We start from the raw sequence: 27,557 nt of genomic DNA, 5'->3' as shown, positions 1-27,557 counted from the left end.
CAATGACCACATTATATTTCTGTTTACAGAATCACTCAACAAACTTTATATAGATCATGTCAACAACTGATAAAGATAAAACTATCAATGTTCATCTATCATGCTATGTTAATTAGAATGTGACCTGTTAAACATATCTGCATCCACTCCCGAGAACAGAATTGTACTATGGGCCTGAGGCCTTCAGTATGGAATAAAACAGATCCTTATCCTTATCCTTATCTTTACCTTAATCCTTATCCTATATGCCACATCCATCAACCCATGAACTGCGCTTCACTGTGATTCATTGGGTCATTTAGCGGGTGATTTATCGGGTGAGTGATTTGAATTTAACGCCACTTTAAACAGTATTGCAGTTATATACCTGTGTGTCAACTTAATGTGGGAGGAATTCCAAAGTAACGCCGTAGGCGTTTGTGAAATCCATAAACCCGGATATGGTGTTCATAGGCAGGGAGAATCTTATATTTGAATCAATGATCAGCGGATCCTATTGTGCGTAAGGTATGTAACTATGCAAACCTAATAGCGGCGTGGTTGGGCCAACTGTGCCCTCAGTTAGACTGTTTGTTGACAAGGCCGGCATATGCTTTGTTTGTTTGTTTGTTTAACGCCGCACTCAGCAATATTCCAGCTATATGACGGCGGTCTGTAAAATAATCGAGTCTGGACCAGACAATCCAGTGATTGACATCATGAGCATGGATCCACGCAATTGGGATACAATGACATGCATCAACCAAGTCAGCGAGCCTGACAACCCGATCCCGTTAGTCGCCCCTTACGACAAGCATAGTCGCCTTTTACGGCAAGTATGGGTTGCTGAAGACCTATTCTACCCCGGATTCTTCACTGGTCCCCGGCATATGCGGAAGTTCTGCTCTTCGAATTAGTTCATGACTCCCGTGGGACCTATTCCGGTCCTACAAGTTTCAGAGACTCTGTTAAATACGTGTCATCGTGACCTGACGGCGTGAGACTGTGCGCATAATATCAATCACAGGTTCTCTGGTCCATACTCGATTATTTACAGACCGTTTGTGTTAAACAACAAACAATGCTACGGACCTTGTGTTTGATTTATATACTTGTATTTTAGGGAAGAAAGCACAACGCGGTGGATGTTGCAGACGTTAACTATTTTTTATGGAATACTGTAAGGGACATTCTCGCGATCTCGCGATCTCGACCTATGGAAACGAGCTAAATATGCCCCAAACACGAGAATGCGAGATCGCGAAAATATCCCTTACAGTATTCCATAATTTTTTGAAAGCCATGAGTTTCACACACCATGGGTCATAATGGCTCCGAAGCACGGACAGCGGATCCTGGCTGGAGGAAGAGTAGCTATGTCCGGCCTTGTTTTTACTATCCGACATTAATTGTTTTGACGATCAATAACTGCCGGATGGTACAAACACGGGGGCTAGCTGTGCATAGCTACGATTTTACAGCTACGGGAAAGGGACACAACTCCGCACGTCGAATTGCGCTCTGAGAACAATCTTGCTTCTTTAGGTTAATTACATCATTTCGCATTTCTGCCAGACCACATTTATATGATCTTGTTTTTCGTCATAAAAATTGTTAAGAAGAAGAAAGTATTTTATTTTATTCATTAAAAACCTTTTTTTCCCCAACCACTCCAAACTATATAATGAATTGTAGAAATAAACGACCCTCCAAGTCATGTGCTTTAAAACATGGCAGCAAAATCATGACAGCACATTCGAACAGCATACCTGCATGTCAGGACGGGTAAGAAGTGCAACCTCGGAATTGAAAATAATCTAAATAATCTATAATCCGGATTAATTGGAATCCATGCATATAATAACCATTACAATGAAAACAAAAACAACTTTAAGGGTCGGGCCGATTTGCATAGCTGGTCGGTATTAAAAACAAGATATGTTTAAGTCGCCTAACCGTAATAATATATGAAATCATTTCATGTGATTCCTATTGTTTCTTCACAATATTCTATATCGGTTTTTACAATTGACATTTATTGAAGATACAAGCAATGGTTTCGTCTTAAATCACTCAACATTCACAGTGGACATGCTTTGAAATTCAGGTATTCACTGAAATGGTCTTTTTCAGTTGGTTGTTAGGAACTTAAACTACTTAAACTTAAATCACCTGATATTTGTATACTCATTTGTTTCAAATTGTTCGTCTAATTTTTGTATTCCTGCACTAAAATAATAGAAAATATTACACCAGTTTCATGGGAACAGGATTGCATTCAATATTACATATTAAACCCAGGCCGATCGCGTCGGGTTCACTGATTCCATTTCTGGCGTTCTTCCCAGTGACGTAACGGAACGCGTGGCAGCAAATCCCGTGACGTAACGCGATTGTTTCATAGCGACACAGGCTTTCCCTGTTGGACGCAAGTGGACTCTCTCCTCGGACATTTAACCTTTGGCGTTGGACAGTAAGCAACAGTCGGCTAAATCAAAATGCCTGGCTCAAACTGCAAGGGAAAGAGTATTGTAATGACACCGGACCCGTATCATACACCCGGGTGAGTTTATCACAAGAATCATATTTATCTATATATCGATATACTTAATGCTTGTTGAGTTGTATACCAGTACCACTCTACATATTTTGCAATTTTCGGATATACGCGGATATGATTAACAGCTTATTCTTATACTTATGTGATATGTTTTACCTATAGAAAAATTGCGCGAGGAATTATTAATTAATTATCAAGTTTGTATTCATTATGTTGTTTGCACTTCAGCAAGTTTAGTATACGTCGGCTTTCTGGAAATAACACCAGTGCAGCTTAAATACTTTTCCTATTCCCCACCGAATTCCTTTTAATCAACATATGTTCACAAGGAGAATTTTGCTCAATCTCTCCACTCATTGCAAACACCATACAGAGTATGCGCTGCGAAACCAAAATATAGAATCGATATATATTGATATACATATTTAGATTTTATTATGTGCTTATTCGTTCTGTCGTTTGACCGTGTATAGCTATGAATATGAAAGTACATGATTGATATACAATTGAGTTTTTCATGTCAAAGAACATGCTTACCTATTTTGTCAAAGACACTCGATCCATTATAAAGATTATCTGATAAGAAATGGCAAAAAATCCCTCTATTTATGTCATATCGTATTGTGAGAACGGTGTATGAGATATTTAAACGCTTCTTGATCATGAATCAGTATCTACCTTGTTCTCGGGCCTCAGCTCCAAGTGGTGAAAGTACTCCATGTTTTCTGTAGTTTGAAGTTGTACTCTGCAATATTCCAGCTATATGACGGCGGCCTGTAGCTGTTTGTTGTTTTACGCCGCAGTCAATATTCCAGCTGTACGAAGGCGGCCTGTAATATACCCCACAACGCGTTTTGCGAAGGGGCATAAAAATGGACTCCGTCTTTCTGTCCGTCCGTGATGGCGATGTAGTTTCCGGTGCAGATGTTGAAGACCGCACCAAATTTGACACATAGATAGATCTGGTGATGAACTGGTACCTTTTGACAGTTCGGAATTTCTCAAAAATTATTTCTAGTTTCCATGGCAACAACTTTAACTTAGACTGAAAATGGCGGTAGTGTTCGTTTCCGGAGCAGATCTTGAAAACCGTAAATATTTGTTCACCAAACTTGGCACATAGAAAGGTCTAGTGGTGAGTTGGTGCCTTTTGGTAGTTTGGGATTTAGGAAAAAAATATTTTTAAAGTTTCCATGGCAACAACTTTGTCTTAGACTGAAATGGCGATAGTGCTCATTTCCGCAGCAGATCTTCTTCCCCAAACTTGGCACATATATAGATAGGTCTAGGGGTGAACTGTACCATTTATACCATTGTAGTGGTTATCGATGACTTTGTCAGCAATATCCCAGTTATGTGACGGCGGTCTGTAAATAATCGAGTATGGGTCAGACAATCCATATGTTTAGATGTTAAACACATGCACGGCGTGTGTAGCTGAAAACAGGTTTGGTATTGTGTTTTAGATTTGCTTGTTTGTTGTTTCACGCCGCACTCAGCAATATTCCAGCTATATGGCGGCGGTCTGTAAATAATCGAGTATGGACAAGACAATCCAGTGATTGACATCATGACCATCAATCTACGCAAATGGGATACGATGACATTCACCGACCAAGTCAGCGAGCCTGACCACATGATCCCGTTAGTCGCCTCTTACAACAGGCATGGGTTGCTGAAAATCATTCTAACCCGGATCTTCATGGGGATCGGCGGCCTGGGAAAATAATCAAACCCGACGATGACACGTAATCAACCAAGTCACCGAACAAAATCAATAAATCCTTTTATTCGACTCTTATAAATACAAGCATGGATTATTGGGATTTGCTAAATCTCGGAATCCCCGCGGGTCTGCTTTCTGTTGGGGGCCGACTTACACAGATCGAGTGCTAACAATGTGTAGCTTGGTAGAATGTGTGTCCTGGCGGCGTGCATCGTTGCCCGCGCAATAATGAGGGTGCCACACACACATTTCAAAATCATTATTTCAGGGACGCCTCCGTGTCCAAGTTGAAAGCTACAAAATGGTTCTTGTTGTTACCCTGCCTGGCGCTTGGCATTAACTGCTCATGTTTAACTACGGCATGGTATCAAAGTGGGCTAGCACTATAAAACCGGCATATTTCCGAATAACTCACACACACACACACACACGCACACGCACACACACACACACACACACACACATACCTCCCCTGAACTCCGAATACCAACTTATATTTCACTTGAGTCTCATTGCTCATCCTTGTATAATACTACTTAATATAAATCTCAAAAGCTTTGAGAAAACGGCTAGATTTGATGTTAGATTTATAAAAAAATGTCGAAGAAAGAACTTATATAAAGGACTCATTTATGTACAATGTTATATTTGTCTAAATGCTGTATCTGCGAACCAAATACGGACTTTATTTGCGTGCCGCGTACCACACTGCCGAGTCCCGAATACCCCCTAAATATCCCGCGTACAAGAAGGGGGTTTGCAGCCTCAGAAATCAACTGGTTTGTCTGTCCTTGACTCAAGTTTGCAGACCGCCGAAATAGCTGGAATATTGCCAAATGAGGCGTTAAAAACATATGTCGTTTTACCCCTAAAATGCATTATGGGTGAGTTAGTGTGTTGGTCAACTTGTTCTGGAGTGCGTGAGTTGGTGAGTGAATGAATGTAGTTGAACGCCGCGGTCAGCAATATTGTGAGAGGCCACAGCGGCCTTTATTTAACCAGGATTAGATCAGCCAAGAGCCACGAGCTACACCAACGGGGATTAACGACACAGAATCAGCCAGCCATAGAGCCTGCTCTACTCGTCTCTGGGGACATGCACGAGATACTGGGACCTGTTCTTATCTTGAATCTTCATAGGATACCAAACGTTTAGAATTAATCCAGTTAAAAGTACCTCAAGGCAAGAGGGGTACGAATAAAAATAACTATCTACATTCATTACAGAATTTTACTGTATTTTTGTTCGCACTTGCGTACACACGTCCATGTTGTGTGTGAGTGTGTGTGTGTGTCGGGGGGGTGGGGGTGGGTGGGGGGAGGGAGGGAGGGGATGGGGTGTCATTTTATCACTCGAGTTTATTATATTCATTTTTTAAAGAAACATTTGTGCGATTATTTCCCGTTACAGATTGTTTGGCGTGTTGAAATTGCTTAAGTGACAGAAGGCAATGAAGAATATGTTATTTTGAAATTCGTCCTTGTGATAAGAAATATACATTTTCTACTCCCTGCAGTTATGGCGGCTTTTGTCCCCAATTCAAGTACCAGATCGGTCAGACATTCGGCCGGACGACATCTCGTCTGCTCCAAGACACGGACGTGGCGAGTTCCGGGCGCCTGGTCCTCGCCGACATCGAGCCGTCTGCCAGCCTCGATCTCGGCCAACAGCGGCGAGCCAAGATTCTCAACTCTCGAGTTCAAAGTTGGGGGGACCAAAAGCTCGTAGAGAAAATGGTTCCTGGGTACACAGGTAGGTTCCATTAAACGGTTTATATAGAAGTGAGTTCCATAGACATATAGTAATAGTAACAAATATTGTAGAATATGGAGTATCAAGACAACAATAGCTGACGTAACATAAATGCATGGTGAATGTATAAAGAAACGTATAGTTGAATGTTATGCTTTTTATTTGACAAGACATACAAAATTATTATAAGATTTACATGAAAATGACCAGGCTGGTAAATATCCAGTTCTATACAGTGTGAACATTTGAATGTAAGCAACACAATATTATCGAAAGATATAAACATCGTTTTAGCTTTAACAAATGAAGCTAAACCGCCATCGATGTTTGACCACATACGTATATGAAGCTTGATAAATCTACGACAGTCGATGTGAGTGCTAGGTATATTGTACTGAACGTGTTATGTAAAATGTTGTTTTCGTCCGTAAGATAACGCGTCTTAAATCTGAATTCTGATTTGTCGAAAAGACGCATTAACAGTATCCAGCACATGAAGCTTACGCGTGTTGTATGAATATTATTATCAGACTGTTTAATGTACTGTTTATGTTTGAAATAATTTTACCTAACGGTCGTACCAGACCAGTGAATTAGGTATGTGTTCTGAACATGATCGCGTGTCTGTGATTGTAAAGATAATTTCTAGGGTTTCAAAAAAATAAGTATACTCAGGGTCATTATTGAGGGGTCACATGGGTACAATGTGTGAAGCCCATTTCTTTTGTCCCCCGCCGGGATATTGCTGGACTATTGCTAAAACGGCTTAAAACCATACTCACTCACTCACTAGCTGGAATATCCATATAGCGAGGCAAGGCCATGATCTCTCCCTTGGCCACTTCTTCTAATTACAGAATCTCGGTGAAGGGCATTGTTGCTGTGTTTGAATCTTATATAAGCAAAGGCGATCATAATGATAGTCTGAATGTACGACTTAGCACATAATCCGGGTTCATCCAGGCGATCTTGAACATAGGAAAATGATCCCGTCTTTGTAGATCTGGATTGATTTACTGGGCTGTTGAAGTCCATGGCGTGACGAGTACATGAGAAGTTCCCTCGTGTTTACTGCTCCACTGGTTGCTGGTCGGGTTACCGTTGATAGTACCCACAATCTCACCGGAGGCCTCCCTTCACGTGGGGTGGGGTGGGGTGGGGGTTGGCGGGTGACGGGTACTTTTTACATAAAGTATTCCCTGGGAACAATGTTGTTTATATTTTGTTTGTTTGTTGTTTAACGTCGCACTCACCAATATTCAAGCTATATGACGTCGGTCTGTAAATAATCGAGTCTGGACCAGACAATCCAAGTCATCGAGCCTGACCAAATGATCCCGTTAGTCGCCCCTTACGACAAGCATAGTCGCCTTTTGCGGCAAGCATGGGTTGCTGAAGACCTATTCTACCCCGGATCTTGAACTATAAGCAGTTGATATTGCCACGCATTTAGCTGGGTAGTTGGACACGTATTGGTCTATAGAAGCAAGTGATTTTGATCACGTATTGATCTACAGGTAGTTGATACCGGCCACATATCGACCTAGGCAGGTGATTTTGGCCACGTTTTGAGCTAGACAGTTTATATTTGCCATGTGTATCGCGGTAGGTTGTTAATATTGTGTAGTTGATATTTAGCCATGTATTGAACGAGGCAGTTGATATTGACCTAGGGTGTTCATATTGGCCATGTATTGACCTAGGGTGTTCATATTGGCCATGTATTGACCTAGGGTGTTCATATTGACCATGTATTGACTTAGGGTGTTCATATTGGCCATGTATTGACCTAGGGTGTTCATATTGACCATGTATTGACCTAGGGTGTTCATATTGGCCATGTATTGACCTAGGGTGTTCATATTGGCCATGTATTGACCTAGGGTGTTCATATTGACCATGTATTGACCTAGGGTGTTCATATTGGCCATGTATTGACCTAGGGTGTTCATATTGACCATGTACTGACCTAGGGTGTTCTTATTGGCCATGTATTGACCTAGGGTGTTCATATTGACCATGTCCTCAGCGCAGCAGTTTGACTTCCATCGCCAGGTTTCATCCCAAAGGGTCAGCACTATTTCGGCACGCGTTACGCCGAGGGTTGCCGGAACTCCATCTGTGACTTTGAGCTGGATCACCGGACTTACAAGGGGAAGATGCAGGAACTGACAGACCTGGAGGCGTTACAGACGGGGAGGACCCCCAGGACGGTCCGGGATCTGCCGGTGAGTTTCTGTAGAACATCACGTGATTTGAAGGTGAATTTATATATAGCACACCATGACATATGGCGGTGAGTTTCTGGTGAACACCACGGAATCTGCCGGCGAGTTTCTGTAGAACACCGCGGGATCTGCCGGCGAGTTTCTGTAGGACACCGCGGGATCTGCTGGCGAGTTTCTGTAGAACATCACGTGATTTGAAGGTGAATTTATATATAGCACACCATGACATATGGCGGTGAGTTTCTGGTGAACACCACGGAATCTGCCGGCGAGTTTCTGTAGAACACCGCGGGACCTGGCGGTGTTTCTGCAGAACACCACGGTATTTGGCGGTAAGTTTCTATAGAACACCACGGTATTTGGCGGTAAGTTTCTGTAGAACACCACGGTATTTGGCGGTAAGTTTCTGTAAAACACCGCGGGATCTGTCATTGGGTTTCTATGAACACCATGTCATTTGTAGGTGAATTTCTGAAGCACACAACAGTATCTGGCGGTACGTTTCTGTAGAACACCACGTGATTTATAGTTGCGTTTGACAGATGAGTGAGGTGGGTTTAATGCCACTTTTATAAATATTCCAGTTATATCACGGCGTGTCAGCTTAATGTGGGAGGAAAGCCCGAAGTGATGCAGGTCTCAGACGTCTACCACTTCGGTGAAACCCACGAGCACGGGTATGGTGCTGACAAACCTAGGAACATAGTCAGGGAGAACCGGAATTGGAACCCACGAGCACACGTTAATGAAAAGTTTACACTTAAAGTATTATTGGTTAACTTTATTACAACCCATTTAATGCCGCCACAAGCTAATTAAACAATTAAAGTGTAATAAACCCTTGAGTTAAAGAATGTTTAATTCCTGGTCCGGTCGTCCAACAGTATCGTCATGTGCGTGTTACTTGCAGATATGACCCGTGAAGATCAGGGGTAGAATAGGCCTTCAGCTTGCCATAAAAGCGACCATGCTTGTCGTAGGAGGCGACCAACAGGATCAGGTGGTCAGGCTCGATGATTTGGTCATTTGTCATCATATCCCAACTGCGTAGATCGATGCTCATGTCAAACACTGGATTGTCTGGTCCAGACTTGATTATTTACAGACCGCCGTCATATAGCTGGAATAATACTGAGTGCAGCTTTAAACAACAAACGATCAAAGGAACAAACTTGCAGATATGCAATGTAGTTGTTGTTTTTGTGTTTTTTCAGCCCCTAAAAACTAAGCAGGTTCATCCACTAAAGTCAATAGCCGCGCAACCCGAGCCCTACCAATCTCCTAACGTCGTCAAACATATGTTGTCGCCTTTCGAAATGAACAATGCTGACCCAAACAAAAACTTCATGTCAGGTAAGGAGAGTGAGTGAGTTGTGTTTTAGGCCGCTGTGAACAGTATTTAAGTTATATCACGTCGTATCCGTTTAATGTGGGATGTAAACCTGTGACACCGGTGTGAGACGCTTAGCACTGTGGTTAAAACCCATGCGCAGGGTCTGGTGGTGATAAACAAATGATCCTAACCTGGGATTCGAACCCACAATCATCGGATCCTGGGACGCCTAAGGGATGAAAGCAATGATGCCATCATGGGTTCCACGTTTGACAAAAAGGGATTCAGGGACACAAAAGCCCTTTGTGCCGCAAGCTTTATGTTCGAGCATATTGAAAAGAGCGTCAAGTGGCTGTCATTCCTGACCTGGATACTTGTTCATACTATCAACCACTGATTTGCCTGGTCCAGATTCGATAAAATACACCAAGAAATGGCACGAATATTGCTGATAACGGTGGCAATTAACATAGCCTTGCACCAGGGTCGCAATAAACAGACCAGAGATTCACATACATTTTGTTCATTTCAAAATCAATTTTTTTCAGGGACGCCTCCGTGGTCAAGTTGAAAGTTAAAAAATGGTTCTTGTTGTTACCCTGCCTGGCACTTGACATTAACTGCTCATGTTTAAGTGCGGTGTGGTATCAAAGTGGCCTTGCACTATATAACCGGCATATTTCCGAATAACACACACACACACACACACACACACACACACACACACACACACACACGTAGTTATATAAGTGCAATAATCTTCAACGCGAAGGTAAACTCCATTTCACCTCGCCCATAATTTCAGGCTACACAGGATTTGTCCCTCGGTCACGTGGTCTGATCGGCATCGGCTACCCCATCATCACCCACCACGCCCTGAACGACTTCACCGACGACGTGGCTCGGTCACAGTCTATCAAGGGTCTGCCCATTACCATCCACAGGAAGGAGAAAATAGTCCCCGACATGAAGGGCGTGTACCCTGTAGAGACAGGACTGGTACCTCACTATACCGGACACATACCTGGTGAGTAGGTTGTATATAGTGGAACCTCACTGTACAGGACACATACCTGGTGAGTAGGTTGTATATACTGGAACCTCACTATACCGGACACATATCTGGTGAGTAGGTTGTATTTACTGGAACCCAACTATACCGGATGTATACTGAGTAAGTAGGTTGTATATGGTGGAACCTCACTATACCGGACACATACCTTGTGAGTAGGTTGTATATACTGGAACCTCACTATACCGGCTGTATACTGAGTAAGTAGGTTGTATATGGTGGAACTTCACTATACCGGACACATACCTTGTGAGTAGGTTGTATATACTGTAACCTCACTATACCGGACACATACCTGGTGAGTAGGTTGTATATAGTGGAACCTCACTATACCGGACACATACCTGGTGAGTAGGTTGTATATAGTGGAACCTCAAAATACTGGACACATTACTGGTGAGTAGGTTGCACATACTGGAACCTCACTATGTTGGACACATGTCTAGTAAGTATACTTGTATATACTGGAATCTCACTATACCGGACACAACTGGTGAGTAGGTTGTATGTGCTGGTACCTCACACATCTGGACACATACCTAATGAGTATACTTGTATATGTTGCAGTCAATGTCAGTAATCAGGTAATATGTGTATTGACTGAAATGTTCAGTGGTATACATATTGCCTGAATATAGACATTGACTGTAACATACATACTGGAACCTCACTATACCGGACATATGCGCAGTGAGTATACATGTATGTACTGTACACTATACCAGACACATACCTTGTGAGTATACTTGTACATACTGGAACCTTACTATACTGGAAACATGCCTTGTGGGCATACCTGTATATACTGGAACCCCACTATACTAGACATGTGCCCAGTGAGTATTCTTGTATAAACAGGAATACAAACTTGTATATACTGGAACCTCACTATACCAGACACTTACCTAGTGAGTATACTTTCATATACTGGAACCTCACTATACCAGACTCTGTATACTGGAACCTCACGTTTGTATAACCCTTCAGTAGAGTGTAACCTGCCTAATGTGTATGTATCAAACTTATATAGGGCATAACCTGACAAAATCAAACATATAGCTGTTGAATAGAGGTGTCTACATTCAATAAGACCCGTGAAGATCCGGGGTAGAATAGGTCTTCAGCAACCCATACTTGCCGTAAAAGGCGACTATGCTTGTCGTAAGAGGCGACAAACGGGATCGGGTGGTCAGGCACGCTGACTTGGTTGAAGCATGTCCAACTGCGTGGATTGTCTGGTCCAGACTCGATTATTTACAGACCGCCGTCATATAGCTGGAATATTGCTGAGTGCGGCGTAAAACAACAAACCAACCAACCAACATTCTATAAAGTGTAACCTATACGTAAAGTAATTGTAAGGTCTTGCACAAACTGGTACTCACTGTACAGGAATGTGTTCTCTCCTTCAAAAGATTGTCAACAGCTTCCTTTTATAATTGCCTGTGTACCTAATCACCTTGGTGTTCTCTTTTAGGCCAGAAGTTCCGATATGGGGAGACATTCGGGCACAGCACCGAGAACGCCATGAAACACCCTCTCACAGCCAGGACGTAGACAGCAGTTGTCTCCCTTCCTTGTTTCTTTTTGTTGTTATTTTTTATGAACTGGGAATTGTTTTCAGAAAAGATGTTTCAATGTTCGATCAGGCAATGTTAAAATCATTAATGATTAAGACTTCTACAACAGGAGTAAATAATATTATTTTTTTATATTTATCAAACAAATCACGAACAGTAACCTCAGTGATATATACACATAGGTATCTGAAATTCTGCTTTTTCTCTTGGTAACGTCTTCAACTTTCGTTTATACCACAATAATTTACATGTTAAATAATCATGGCTTCTGATTGCCAGCACATTCCTTTTGTTTACTATTAAAAGGAAAATTTTGTTACCCTTTCGGTTTTTGTTATGAACAAATTATTACATCCTTCAGTAGACCAGTAACCTCAGTGATTGAGGCAGTTGAATTTCCGTTTTTTGTCTCATTAAAAATGTCTTGAGCTTTGCGACTCCCAAGATAACTTACCATTTAAATAATCATGTCTTCTGATTACCAGCTTATTCCTTATATTTATTATTACAAGGAAGAATAACTTTCTTCACTTTCGCTTTTCGTTGTGATCAAACTAAGTCACATTCTTCAATTGCAGTTCTATCATGGCAAACTTGATTTTTGTTGTTCCTTTATAATAGTTCTACATGCCTTTTTATTCACAACAGAGAATCTTCCAAATGTGACCTTATGGCATGATGGCTGTTTCTGATATTAGGTTCTGCTAAGACTTACACCTGTGGGTGAAAATTTGTCAACGATCTGGAAAACCCCATAGCTTGTTCCATCAGCATTTTCCAACAACTTTCACATTCATACACTGCCACCATATTTGGCCACCACGTACATATTACTCGACTTCCTGCAGCTGCCATGTTAATTTTTAAAACGGCAGTAATTTACGCCAATAGTATCTATCATGCCTCCATGTGTGGACGTGTTTACAATGAATATACAGCATGCATGGCACTTTTATATCTCGATTTTCTATCCAGAAAATATTTGAAATTTTATACCATCTCCTTGATATTAACTGTCAAGAATTACTTTGGTCCAATTAAAGCCATGTATAAATAATATATACTGCAATGGAATTACAAGGAAGCAATGGTGTTTCACAGCTAGATGAATGTTTAGCACATGGGTGTATGATTGTACTCTTGTAAGATTTTTTCAAATGTTTGTAAGATGAGTGATTAACAGTGTAAATATAATTTTCAAACTTTTTTTGTCATAAATGTTTTATTTTGATGTATAAAATGTAAATAAATATAGATATTTTAGCATAGCATTGTGTCATTTTTTCTTTTGGGATCAGTTAGGTAATGTTATGTTTACTGCCCTCACCTGTTACCGTGACAACTTGCTGGTTTGTTTGTTATCACTGTAACGATTGGTATGCTGTATCGTACATCTATGGGGGGTATTCATCCTGTGTCAAGAAGTACATCATCAGTGATGTGATACACATGCCATGCTTGCCGTAAAAGGCGACTATGCTTGTCATAAGGGAAACTAACAGAATCGAGTGGTCAGACTCGCTGACTTTGTTGATGCATGTCATCGTATGCAAATTGCGTGGATGCTCATGATGTCAATCACTGGATTGTCTGGTCCAGACTCGATTATTTACAGACCGTTGTCACATAGCTTGAATATTGCTGAGTGTGGCGTTCAACAACAAATAAACAAACAAACAAATATGGAATCTAGTAAGACAGCATCAATATTCTATCCATTTGTACGGTTTTGTGACCCTTTAGACCACAGCTAGGATCATTCATGCAAAGTTTAAGATCATGGGCTTATTGTTAAACGATGTAAAAACACATCAGATTACAATGGACTGTCAGACAATATGTTATAACCAAACCTCACCAGAATTTTCAGTTCAATGAGATGAAAAGCAAAACAAAAAAGTTGTTTCCAAGATTTATTACAAAATGAAATGGCAGTGAGTGAGTGAGTGAGTGAGTGTGTTGAGAGTTATGTCTTCTGTACCAGCACGGGGGTGGGGATGAACTTGTTGGAGGCGAAGTGTTCCCTCAGGTAGCCCTCCCCCATCTCCTCATACTCCCCCCTGGTGATGCTGCAAGATGACAGGTGAGGGGACAGCGCCCACTTCCTTGCCCCCAGCCAACTGTCCAGGCTGGGATTGCCTGAAACAGGAGTGAGTAAGTTCCAGTTATATCACGGTGTATCAGATCAATGTGCGAGGAGAGCCTGAAATAAAAGGTGCCTTAGGTTTGCCAGAAGAGAAGATTATGAGTTCAAAAGGATTTACAATTTTCTGCTTTATGAATCACAGATGCATAATAATGTCCCTATATACATATAAATAGACATTCAGTATCTGTCCAGAAATGGGGTTTCCATAAGAAAAAGGCTTGACAATACATAGATATCTTACCTGCTACCGACACATTGAATGTCGACTGAAACGGTCTTATCTGTCGCAGATCCCTCACTAGACGTTCCCTGAAGCCTGGCAGCCAGGCATTGCCACCAGTAATGAACACATTCTGAAACATTTACATCACAACTGAAGCCTGGCAGCCAGAAATTGCCACCAGTAATGAACACATTCTGAAACATTCACATCACAACTGAAGCCTGGCAGCCAGACATTGCCACCAGTAATGAACACATTCTGAAACATTTACATCACAACTGAAGCCTGACAGCCAGACATTGCCACCAGTAATGAACACATTCTGAAACATTTACATCACAACTGAAGCCTGACAGCCAGGCATTGCCACCAGTAATGAACACATTCTGAAACATTTACATCACAACTGAAGCCTGGCAGCCAGACATTGCCACCAGTAATGAACACATTCTGAAACATTTACATCACAACTGAAGCCTGACAGCCAGACATTGCCACCAGTAATGAACACATTCTGAAACATTTACATCACAACTGAAGCCTGACAGCCAGGCATTGCCACCAGTAATGAACACATTCTGAAACATTTACATCACAACTGAAGCCTGGCAGCCAGACATTGCCACCAGTAATGAACACATTCTGAAACATTTACATCACAACTGAAGCCTGACAGCCAGACATTGCCACCAGTAATGAATACATTCTGAAACATTTACATCACAGCTGAAGCCTGGCAGCCAGGCATTGCCACCAGTAATGAACACATTCTGAAACATTTACATCACAACTGAAGCCTGACAGCCAGGCATTGCCACCAGTAATGAACACATTCTGAAACATTTACATCACAACTGAAGCCTGGCAGCCAGACATTGCCACCAGTAATGAACACATTCTGAAACATTTACATCACAACTGAAGCCTGACAGCCAGGCATTGCCACCAGTAATGAACACATTCTGAAACATTTACATCACAACTGAAGCCTGACAGCCAGGCATTGCCACCAGTAATGAACACATTCTGAAACATTTACATCACAACTGAAGCCTGGCAGCCAGACATTGCCACCAGTAATGAACACATTCTGAAACATTTACATCACAACTGAAGCCTGACAGCCAGACATTGCCACCAGTAATGAACACATTCTGAAACATTTACATCACAACTGAAGCCTGACAGCCAGGCATTGCCACCAGTAATGAATACATTCTGAAACATTTACAACACAACTGAAGCCTGGCAGCCAGACATTAATGAACACATTCTGAAACATTTACATCACAACTGAAGCCTGACAGCCAGGCATTGCCACCAGTAATGAATACATTCTGAAACATTTACAACACAACTGAAGCCTGGCAGCCAGACATTAATGAACACATTCTGAAACATTTACATCACAACTGAAGCCTGGCAGCCAGACATTGCCACCAGTAATGAACACATTCTGAAACATTTACATCACAACTGAAGCCTGGCAGCCAGGCATTGCCACCAGTAATGAATACATTCTGAAACATTTACATCACAACTGAAGCCTGACAGCCAGGCATTGCCACCAGTAATGAACACATTCTGAAACAATCACATCACAACTGAAGCCTGACAGCCAGACATTGCCACCAGTAATGAACACATTCTGAAACATTTACATCACAACTGAAGCCTGACAGCCAGACATTGCCACCAGTAATGAATACATTCGGAAACAATCACATCACAACTGTGCCAAGAGTCCTCTGTAAACATGATAAATACCTGTACAAGACTGTTCTGTGAGGCAGCGTCATATTTCTTGAGAACAAAATCAGCAGTTTCAGCAATACCGGCCTGCTCAACACCGATCATAGAGGGCTGGAATAAGACTTCCGGTGCTCTGAAAAAGTTGCAAATATAGTCTCTACTTTATCAACAACAAAATTACTATTTTGCTTGTTTGATGTTCAACACCGCACACAACAGGCTTATGATAGCCACCTGTAAGCACTCAAGTCTGGACCCGAGGAACCTGTGATTGATATTGTGAGCAGCATCAGGGTAAGATGAGCCTGACCACCCGATCCACAAACCACCTCGACAACCAGCATTGGTTGCTGGGGAGAATTTCTCAAGAGGGTCTTGAATACAGATCTGTGGTCATCATGTGTGACATGGCAGGTTTTTGTGTGACGTTCATGCCCTGACAGCACGAACTGGTGCTCATACTATCAACCACTGGTTTGTATTTACTGCTGACTGGCATAAAACAATACATATTCAATCATTTATTCACTGAGCTGAGCTTAAATGTCAACCCCAAGTTGAAGCACATTGGAATATTTGGTATAACTCTGGTCTAAATTCCATGTTGCCCTTAAGTGATAATGGTCAGGATATCTGTAGGATTGAAACTGTCTAAATTCCATGTTGCCCTTCTGTGATAATGGTCAGGATATCTGTAGGATTGAAACTGTCTAAATTCCATGTTGCCCTTCAGTGATAATGGTCAGGATATCTGTAGGATTGAAACTGTCTAAATTCCATGTTGTCCTTCAGTGATAATGGTCAGGATATCTGTAGGATTGAAACTATCTAAATTCCATGTTGCCCTTCCATGATAATGGTCAGGATATCTGTAGGATTGAAACTGTCTAAATTCCATGTTGCCCTTCACTGATAATGGTCAGGATATCTGTAGGATTCAAACTATCTAAATTCCATGTTGCCCTTCCATGATAATGGTCAGGATATCTGTAGGATTGAAACTATCTAAATTCCATGTTGCCCTTAAGTGATAATGGTCAGGATATCTGTAGGATTGAAACTGTCTAAATTCCATGTTGCCCTTCAGTGATAATGGTCAGGATATCTGTAGGATTGAAACTATCTAAATTCCATGTTGCCCTTCAGTGATAATGGTCAGGATATCTGTAGGATTGAAACTATCTAAATTCCATGTTGCCCTTCAGTGATAATGGTCAGGATATCTGTAGGATTGAAACTATCTAAATTCCATGTTGCCCTTCAGTGATAATGGTCAGGATATCTGTAGGATTGAAACTGTCTAAATTCCATGTTGCCCTTCAGTGATAATGGTCAGGATATCTGTAGGATTGAAACTGTCTAAATTCCATGTTGCCCTTAAGTGACAATGGTCAGGATATCTGTAGGATTGAAACTATCTAAATTCCATGTTGCCCTTCACTGATAATGTTTTGTCCAAATCTTATTTAATTTGTACATTACATTTTTTACAAGGGAAGAAGTTATGGCCACACAGTGTATTCCATATAAAGGACCAACCTCACTCTCTCTACTGCCAGATACAGGCGATAGTAGTCAGCGATGTCAAACTCTCCTCCCGGCAGGCCTCCAAAGTCCAACTCCCTGGAATACAGATGACCAACTGTAGAAAATATGCACATAGTGAGGTGTGGTGAAGTTTGTAAGATGGTTTGGTTTCTGATTAAGCTCTCAGAGCAATATCCTCTGGATGAGATCTAATAAAGCTCTGTAACGACACGCATCTGGAAGTCATGTTTCAAAAAGACTCATCTCTGGAAGTACGGGAAGTCTTCTGACAAGACACACCTCTGGAAGTACGGGAAGTCTTCTGACAAGACTCACATCTGGAAGGCAAGGTTGTGTTCTGACAAGACTCACCTCTGGAAGGCAAGGTCGTGTTCTGACAAGACTCACCTCTGGAAGGCAAGGTCGTGTTCTGACAAGACTCATCTCTGGAAGGCAAGGTAGTGTTCTGACAAGACTCATCTCTGGAAGGCAAGGTTGTGTTCATCTTTCCAAGGCAAGAGAGTCAACTGACTTTGAAAATCCAGTTTCCACCCTTGCCGAACTAGGCTGGTATTATGGAGTTACATTTTGGCTGGACTAACGAGTCTATGCATAGTCCAATCAAAATCGTGCAACGAAATCGAAATCCAGTTTGTAAACTGTCGTGCAGATTTCAGTCAATTGCAGGATTTGCAAAGCATGTTCACCGCCAACTTGTTGTCAACAGATATTTTCCAAACCTTTTCATGTTTTTAATCAAGGTGCTCGCGTGATTTTATGCACTTTGCGATGTAAGATCCGTTTTATCACGATATAGATCCTTATTATCAATCACATCGTCTTGATTGGGCGCCGCCATTTTGTCTGAAACAAATACAAGTGATGGAATCGGATTGGCCCATAGGAGAGGCTTAGAAGGGACATAACTCATAATAACCACTGGCGGCACTACGATCGAGCCCAGGAATTCCAGCCTAATTCGGCAAGGGTGGAAACTGGACTTTTATAGTCAGTTAACTCTCTTGCCTCTGGAAGATGGGTTGTGTTCTGACAAGACACCTCTGGAAGGTAAGGTCGTGATTTGACGTGACTCACCTCTGAAAGTCGGGGATGTCTTCTGACGTGACTCACCTCTGAAAGTCGGGGAAGTCTTCTGATGTGACTCACCTCTGAAAGTCGGGGATGTCTTCTGAGGTCTCACCTCTGAAAGTTGGGGTTGTGTTCTGACGTGACTCACCTCTGGAAGTCAGGGTCGTGTTCTCTCAACATTGTCTCCAGTTCCTCGAGCTTCTCCTCCTCTGCCTCGGAGTCGCTGGTGTTCATCTCCGTGTTCTACACAACACACATCAGTACAGACACACAGCAAGGAAGGAGAAAGGCATCAAACAGGATCAAAAATCACCAAGAGAATTAGTTCACTTACAATGGATTCCCAGGAGAATTAATTCACTTACAATGGATCTCCAGGAGAATTAGTTCACTTACAATGGATCTCCAGAATTAGTTCACTTACAATGGATCTCCAGGAGAAATAGTTCACTTACAATGGATCTCCAGGAGAATCAGTTCACTTACAATGGATCTCCAGGAGAATTAGTTCACTTACAATGGATCTCCAGGAGAAATAGTTCACTTACAATGGATCTCCAGGAGAATTAGTTCACTTACAATGGATCTCCAGGAGAAATAGTTCACTTACAATGGATCTCCAGGAGAATTAGTTCACTTACAATGGATCTCCAGGAGAATCAGTTCACTTACAATGGATCTCCAGGAGAATCAGTTCACTTACAATGGATCTCCAGGAGAATTAGTTCACTTACAATGGATCTCCAGGAGAATCAGTTCACTTACAATGGATCTCCAGGAGAATCAGTTTACTTACAATGGATCTCCAGGAGAATTAGTTCACTTACAATGGATCTCCAGGAGAATCAGTTCACTTACAATGGATCTCCAGGAGAATTAGTTCACTTACAATGGACTTGTACACATCCCAATCAGCATCATTCTGGCCAAATGTGTCTTCCTTCTTCGATGACTTTACATCTGCCAATTCAGAATACAAAATCCCTTCACAACAACCCTAAAAAGAGTAATTATTCTATCTGCGACCTTAGTTCATAGACCTGATGACTATCAAGGTGGTATTCATGTAGGATATTTCAGCTGTTTCCATAACTAGAAAGTGTTCGGAAAGTGTTTCCTCAAGCCCCGGGAATGTATTCCTGTTATCATGCACTCCCAGTCTGACATGTTTGGTCCAGACAGTGACCCGCTTCTAGTTCTACAATACACCCTCATACCAGCTGTAAGGTTCCTTGCCTCTTGCCTAATGAGAAATCTAATGCACTTCCGGTCTAATGACATTACTGGCAGGCAGAGAAACCATATGGCCTTTAAGTCCCGTGCCTCCAGCTACTGTAGTAAGAAAGTGATATGCACTTTGAATCTACTGTATCACTTTCAGTATGTGAATACCATGCTAGCTGTACAACTTCAAGACAGAAAGTCTCATCCTTCCAGCTATCTTATTAACAAAGTTACATGCACTTCCAGTACAACGACCTTGACCCTCACCTTCAACCAAATACGGTATATTCCAGAAAATATCTATCTGCAAACATATAGATGCTCTTTCTCATACCCCATAAATGGTGGCTTCATTACTCAAAGGGGCACTGCTAATTCATGAGGCGTGGTCGGGTAGCCTAGTGGTTTAAGCGTTCGCTCGTCATGCCGAAGACCCAGGTTCGATTCCCGACATGGGTACATTGTGTGAAGCCCATTTCTGGTGTCCCCCGCCATGATATTGCTGGAATATTGCTAAAAGCGGCATAAAACCAAACTCACTCACTCACTCATGAAGGATCTTTTACAGTGACCTTGACCTCAATGAAGGTCAACCACTTAGATTCCCTATCCTGTGGATCTAAGTTTTGATGAACATGAATTATTTATGTGTATGAGACTTAGTATTCATAGCCCTTCTTGTTCTAATATTGCATCTGGTCCAGACTCGATTATTTACAGACCACCATCATATAGCTGGAATATTGCTGAGTGTGGCGCTAAACTAATAAACAAACAAATAAACTGACTCTGTGCAAGCTGGGAGATTATCTTCATCCGCTGCTGGGATGCGTATGTCCCCCGCTTGGCCATGTCAGTCTTCCTTTGTCTTCGGGATGTCCTCGCTTCAAGAATTTTCTAAAACAGTTGTACGACTGGTAAGTTGAAGATAGCAATCTTACAAACTCTGTAAACAGTCCAATATTATCAGAGGTAAATCTAGGACCAAGGTCCTACACCCAAAGTTGAATAGGAGGAATTAGTCATTTTCTTTGATTAAGAGGAGAGGGTTCCTTAGCATGTGAGCACTAACAATGACCTACTTTCATAAATTACTGTTTCACGAATTTGAAAACAAAGCAGTGAGATGCTCTGTAGAAAATTACTCTTTGAAACATTGAATTGTGACTGGACGATATTGTCAAAAACAAATCATAACAACATCTAATTGGCTGCGGCACAGTCGGGTAGCCTTGTGGCTAAAGCAGCCGCTAGTCATGCCGAAGACCCAGGTTCAATTCCCGACATGAGTACAATGTGTAAAGCCCATTTCTGGTGTCCCCCGCCGTGATATTGCTGGAATATTGCGTAAAGCGGTGTAAAACCATACTCACTCACTCTAATTGGCTTCTTTTATAACTTCCTTTACCTCATTCACGTTAATGTCTGATGTTCATATATTATGAAATTTATCGTAAAATACGTACTATTTTCTTCCAGTGTACAAGAGGTATGAAACCCCATGGAACATATCTCTGTCCATGACATATAAAGATGTCGCAACAAAGATGTCGTTTACCTCCAAATAATCAGACGGGCCCATGGATGGCCCAGTCATCTATGGCACCACAATTCACTGTGCAGTGTTGTGTGCCTTAGGTGTGCCAGGATCCTGTGATCGTGAGTTCAAATCATAGATTTGCCCTGATTCTGTGTCTTGGTTTGTAAGCACCACACCGCTTACCCATGCTCATGGGCTTCACCACATTGGTAAACGTTGACCTGCATCACTTTCCACACAAAATAATGTTTACTCTACCCCCATGTGTAGTGTAAGTAAGTATAGCTTTGCATACTATGGACTATTATAGCTAAAGCACGAAGATAGTCGCTTGACTGTATAAAAGAACGATGTTACCAAGGATATGTTAGATAACGGGGGGGGGTAATTTGAACTGCGCCATAACATCAGCCTATTATGACGTAACTCAAAGAGTGTACTTTATGGCAGGACAAAGTACGGTCAGTACCTTTGATCCTTTAGCGAAGCACTTAGAATCACACATCAAGCAGTACACCATGACATATATCTGGCGTAAAACCCAAACTTACTCCATCAACATCAGACCAGGAATCACTGAAGAAGGGCAGGCTATTGCATCATATATTGTCATAAGCTGCTGACACAGGGTAGGATTTTAATGTTTGAAATTTTGCCCACCAAGACCAAGTCAAATTCCAAGATGCTACGATTACATTACCTGTCTCTTTTTCCTGACTTCTGACAACCAGCCGTGAAAGTCAGCTTGACGCTTTACTTCCAGACGACGCTCTTCTTCCAACTCCTGCAAAGTTCACAGGTCATTGATAAATCCACTACACTACACACCTACTGTGTTGTCAGTTAGGGACTGGTCATTTATTACAGGGAGAGGGGCCGGTGATTGGTCATATTTTGCCTCCCACCCCACCCCATTTTTTTTTTATCTCCCACCCCCCTCCCCCCCCCCCCCCCAAAAATAATACATGTAACATTTCCCATGACCTCCCGATAATAAATTTTTTTTAAAATAGAACCATGTCATTTTTTCAAGGCCAGCTGTGTAGTTGTGATAACTTTGGGTGCCTCTCCCCTACCCATCCCACACACCCCAGTTCCCCGTTCCCTATAATAAATGACCACTCACTTTTAATATTAACATTCTCTTAAATATGGTAAATATTCAAGGCAAACTGTTTGTACAGATATGGCAAAATTCCATGCCATCAGATTACGTGGACACACACTCCACCTTGTCACACACTGTAACCACCCAATTCTCACTGTAGTCAGGTGTTGCAACAGCATCAATTGCTGGGTACCAATTGCGACTGTAATTTCCCACAGGGCTTATGTTACAACAGGGCAGAGAGGTCATGGTGGGGTAGCCAAGTAGTTCAGGTGTCTGCTTTTCCTGCCATAGTCCCGGGTTTGATTCCCCACATGGGTACAATGTGTGAAGCATATTTCTAGTGTTCCCCATGATATTGTTGGAATGATGCCTCGCTCACTTCTCAGGCTGGCAGCCATCAACTGTCCAAGCTCACTCTTTGACTCTGGGCTCCTCTGCAAGGAGTAACACTCACCTTCTGGCGTTTGGCTCTCTGCAGTGCCTGAGCTTTGAGTCGTCCTTCGCGTGCACTCTTCAGGATCCGCTGTCGTTTCTTGGCAGCCTGCTGCTCAGGGCCGAGCATCTCGTCTGGGATGTCCAGCAGGTCAAACACTGGCTCCTTCACCTGGGGAAGACTTTCGTATCATCAAACTTGTTCGCAGAATTGGACAAATATGCCTTTTTGTTCTTTCTATAATAAATCTAATTTCTGATAAACAATGGGAGGAATTTTGATCTAAGAATCCAAAATGTGAATCTACTGTTCGTACAGAATTTCACAAAATTTCAAGATCTTTTCGAGGCTTCTTCCCAAAAAATCAAGGCCAAGTCAAATAGCTAAAAAAAATTACTGACATTTGCTGCAGACTTTGGGCTGAATATTGGCCTCAGAGCAGGCTGAGATAAACCCTGTCTAACCCAGGAGCTAGCAACCATGACAACCAGAAGCAAGAGGTACGCGTGATCCGATTACAAACCTCTTGAGGCTCTTCAGGAGGGAGTTCTACACCCAGTATTTTAGCTTTGGCTCTCTGTATACTGACGGTCAGCTTGTTGACCGTGTCCTGCAGCTCTTCAGCCGACTTGAAGCCCACGTTGTACAGGGCTTTCTGTACAGGGAAAATGAAGGTCAATACAATAGGGGTAACATTAAGTCTGCAATGATTCATCAAAGCATCAGTGGTTTTGTTCATAATACAAATATTGTGCACAACGCATGTGATACCATACTAAAGAATATATGAAATGATATGGTACGAAAAGGAATTGGAACGTCTTAAGACTCTTAAAATTATGCATCTTCCCGAGGCAAGGGAGATAACTGACTATAAAAGATCCGTTTCCACCAACACAATTATAGGGTTATATATTCTAATAATGGAGTGATATATTGGCTGGACTAACGAGTCTATGCATAGACCAATCAAAATCACGTAACAAAATCGACATATGGTTCGTTAACAGCCTCGCAGATTTCAGTCGATTGCAGAATTTGTAAAGCATGTGTACCACCAACTCGGCGTCAACAGATATTTTCCAAATCTTTTTATGTTTTTAATCAAGGTGCTCATGTGATTTGATGCACTTCAGGAAGTAAGACCTGTTTGAACACAATATAGATTTTGATTATCGATCAAATTGTCTTGACTGGGCACCGCCATTTTGTTTGAAGCAAATGCAAGTGATATGAGAGTATGAGAGTTGGAGCATGATTGTCCATAGGAGTGTCATAGAAGGGACATAACTCGAAATAGCCACTGGTGGGGCTAAGATCGAACCTTGTTCAGCAAGGGTGGAAACTGGACTTTTACAGTCAGTTGACTCCCTTGCCTTGGAAGATAAAAATGATATAATACAATATTTGTTACTTTCATTTCCTGGATAATGTAGCATTGGTTCTTAACATCAGTTCTTATTGTATGAAAAGTTTTTAAAAAAGTATTTATGGAAAAAACATCTTGTTGTTTGTCACAACATATTGCGGTAACACGGGTGGCCAAGTGGGCTGCAGCAATTGACCGTGTAGAGTTGTGTCCCTTGAGCACACCAGAAACCTATGACTGTGCATTTGAATCCTGGTTCGCCCTAATTATATTTCTAGGTTTGTCAGCACCATACCTGTGCTTGTAGGTTTCACTTCCGGCTTTTGTCCAATATTAAGTTGACACGCTGGATCTACCTGGAATAGTGTTCAAAGCGGCGAGAAACCCAGCCCCCTCATTCACAACATGTAGCATAGAAACCCTTGTGATAAGGCATCCTGTTGTATCTTAAACTACCAGCAGGACAACATGCCGTACTGACCGTGAATGTGTCCTCATCTCCATCCACCAGCAACTCCTGGACACTCATCAGCTGCCGCAGTCTCTCTTCCTCCACCTCCAGCTGGGGAGGACAAAGTAAAAGCCTGGTCAACTCTCCTCAACAATGGGTTTGAGAGGGTGTAGAAATTGACAGCACAATCAACTCTCTTGGTCAGTGCGCCAAATCTGACATGCACACTTAAATGCATCCTCGATTAACCAGGGTATCCTACTGCATTCTATTTCAGAAATAACTGACAAGTGAGAGTTGTTTATCCTACAATAAAACACTGCAGGGAGTAGAAACCATGAGGGGCACAGCCCCATGTGATCAGATATCAACATTTTGTACAGCCTTTTTAAGGATGTCAATAAATTGTTCAGGCTTTAAAAACATTTACCCGTGTTTAAAATAATGATGACTCCCTGTATACAATCGGACCTCGGCAATGTCGGACAACTTCATTTTACGTACAAGGGGGTAAGTTTGGTATGCTCACAATTTTTACGTCTATTATGTCCACCCTTTCTCCCAATACTGATTGTCATATCTCTCCAACTTTTGGGTGCGAACTTTCGGCCATAGCATTCATCTGCGCTGTCCAGCTTCATCTATGGGGAACAACTCACTAGACACTCCCTTCATCTTCATCTTCCTTGGCTCAAAAACCAATGCATGCTTTATTTTGATTCAGCAGTCAAAGATCAAAGTATTCACCTGATGTGGTCGTTGTTTGCCAGACCTTGGACTTATATAGTGACGTGCATGTACTAGTCTGGACTGATGCCAAGTTTGTGATGCCGGCCCACAGATATACCATTCTCCTTTTTAACATGAATACCCCACTCAGACACAGCATACTTACTCCGGGCCAACCAGTCCTTGTTCTAATGCCGAGCGCGAGGCAGGGTAACAACAAATACAATATTTTAACATCTTTTGGTATGACGTGGTCGGGGATCGAACCCCAGACTTTCCACTCTCCAGGCGGACGCTCTACCTCTAGACCACTGAGCTGATGGAGTAACAGATCTTAATGAGCTTGGGGACTGACACAGGATGATGTCGTTATTTTAAAACACTAAAGGGGATGGGGTTTGCACTTCCCCTATACTCCTGGTGATTCCATGCAAATACTTATGTCGTCAAGCATACAAGGTCAGCAAACACCCCAGATTGTTCATCCTCCCTGAATACCGCCTCCGTGGTCCATTGGTAGAGTTTCCGCCCAGAGAGCGGAAGGTCCGGGGTTCGATCCCCGACCGCGTCATACCAAAAGACGTTAAAATGGTACTTGTTGTTACCCTGTCTGGCGCTCGGCATTAAGGGGCTAAAACAAGGACTGGTCAGCTCGGAGTCAGTATACTGTGTCTGAGTGGGGTATTCATGTTAAACTGCGGCATGGTATCTCAGTGAGCAAGCACTATAAATCGGCATCAGTCCGGACTAGTACAAGCAGCCACACACACACACACACGTACATGCACGTCGCTATATAAGTGCAATAATCTTGGACGCGACGTTACACCCCATTTCACCTCACCTCACCTCATCCTCCCTGAAAACCCAGGTCTCACCTTCTCCAGGCGACGTTTAGAGTTGACTTCCTTCAGACGCTGGATTTGCTGCTCCCTTCTTTCTCGCTGCTGATCCGGGGTCAGCTGACTGCCGCCACTAACCTGGAGGTCACATGCAAGGGGAGATAACTCTATTATAATAGCACATAGTGTATAACTCCCACCTGGATATCTCACACAAGGGGATATAACCGTGATAAAAGCAAGTAGCATACAAGTCTCACCTGGAGGTCACATGAACAGGGCGTTAACTCTGTTATAATAGCACGTAGTGTATAACTCCCACCTGGATATCACACACAAGGGGATATAACTGTGATAAAAGCAAGTAGCGTACAAGTCTTACCTGGAGGTCACATGAACGGGCAGTTAACTCTATTATAGCAGCACGTAGTGAATAACTCTTGAAATTTGCCCTCTAACCCCAAATATAGTAACGTCCAGTCATGTCACTGATCTCCCCTGTCAAGGTGTACCTCCAAGCTCCTTCGCAGCGCATGACACCTTCGTTGCACTCTCGATAACACCGCTACCACCAGTGTGGGTGCAGCCATTACAAGAATCTTGAAAATTGTAACGTTGCAAATATAGTAACGTTTATACTTTGTTTATGTCTTTGGGAATGCCATCATTGTGAATTTTGAAAAGGTTTACGACTGACCATGTTTTCCAGGTGAATTTACATTTTTGTTTGTATAATCAGATTGGTTCAAGATTGCAGACTAACGGAAAATCACTTAACTTCCCCGTTACATTCTTATTATACCAGTTACATGATAGTTGGAATAAAGCAGAAATTCAGATTCACAAACAATGAAAATAATTAAGCTAGGGTAAGAGTATTCAGCGTC

General features: G+C 42.1%; 2 protein-coding genes across 6 annotated transcripts in view; one reads left to right on the top strand and one right to left on the bottom strand.

Annotated features, from left to right (window-relative positions):
- Nucleotides 1-2,385: 2,385 nt before the first annotated feature.
- On the top strand, nt 2,386-13,494 carry LOC124144777 (protein FAM166B-like). Its single transcript, XM_048389560.1, has 6 exons — nt 2,386-2,542; nt 5,783-6,018; nt 8,074-8,246; nt 9,461-9,599; nt 10,385-10,606; nt 12,129-13,494. Exons 1-6 carry the CDS (start codon nt 2,478-2,480, stop codon nt 12,206-12,208), a joined length of 915 nt encoding a protein of 304 aa, XP_048245517.1. The 5' UTR covers nt 2,386-2,477; the 3' UTR covers nt 12,209-13,494.
- Nucleotides 13,495-14,131: 637 nt separating this feature from the next.
- Nucleotides 14,132-27,557, bottom strand: part of LOC124144775 (actin-related protein 5-like) — a 29,259-nt gene continuing 15,833 nt past the window's right edge. For 3 of the 5 annotated variants that reach the window (XM_048389212.1, XM_048389214.1, XM_048389213.1), the window contains exons 9-20: nt 26,707-26,808; nt 25,130-25,210; nt 23,803-23,934; nt 23,301-23,450; nt 22,436-22,519; nt 20,984-21,092; nt 19,861-19,931; nt 19,120-19,214; nt 17,895-17,978; nt 16,371-16,488; nt 14,622-14,733; nt 14,132-14,370 (exon numbers count right to left, since the gene is read on the bottom strand). In XM_048389212.1, the coding sequence (XP_048245169.1) occupies nt 14,198-14,370; nt 14,622-14,733; nt 16,371-16,488; nt 17,895-17,978; nt 19,120-19,214; nt 19,861-19,931; nt 20,984-21,092; nt 22,436-22,519; nt 23,301-23,450; nt 23,803-23,934; nt 25,130-25,210; nt 26,707-26,808 (1,311 nt within the window). In that variant the 3' untranslated portion in view covers nt 14,132-14,197. The other 2 variants (XM_048389215.1, XM_048389216.1) reach the window with 2 other exon arrangements.

Source organism: Haliotis rufescens, unplaced genomic scaffold, assembly GCF_023055435.1.
Source record: "Haliotis rufescens isolate VD_foot unplaced genomic scaffold, xgHalRufe1.0.p SCAF_8, whole genome shotgun sequence".
NCBI lineage: Eukaryota > Metazoa > Mollusca > Gastropoda > Lepetellida > Haliotidae > Haliotis > Haliotis rufescens.
The sequence above is the reverse complement of the archived record's forward strand: the minus strand, read 5'-3'. Positions and strand labels throughout refer to the sequence as shown.

Coding starts and splice junctions, on each gene's coding strand:
- LOC124144777 (XM_048389560.1), top strand. CDS start 2,478: ATGCCTGGCTCAAACTGCAAGGGAAAGAGTATTGTAATGACACCGGAC. Junction 8,247..9,460: donor GGACGGTCCGGGATCTGCCG/GTGAGTTTCTGT, acceptor GTGTTTTTTCAG/CCCCTAAAAACTAAGCAGGT. Junction 9,600..10,384: donor AAACAAAAACTTCATGTCAG/GTAAGGAGAGTG, acceptor CCATAATTTCAG/GCTACACAGGATTTGTCCCT.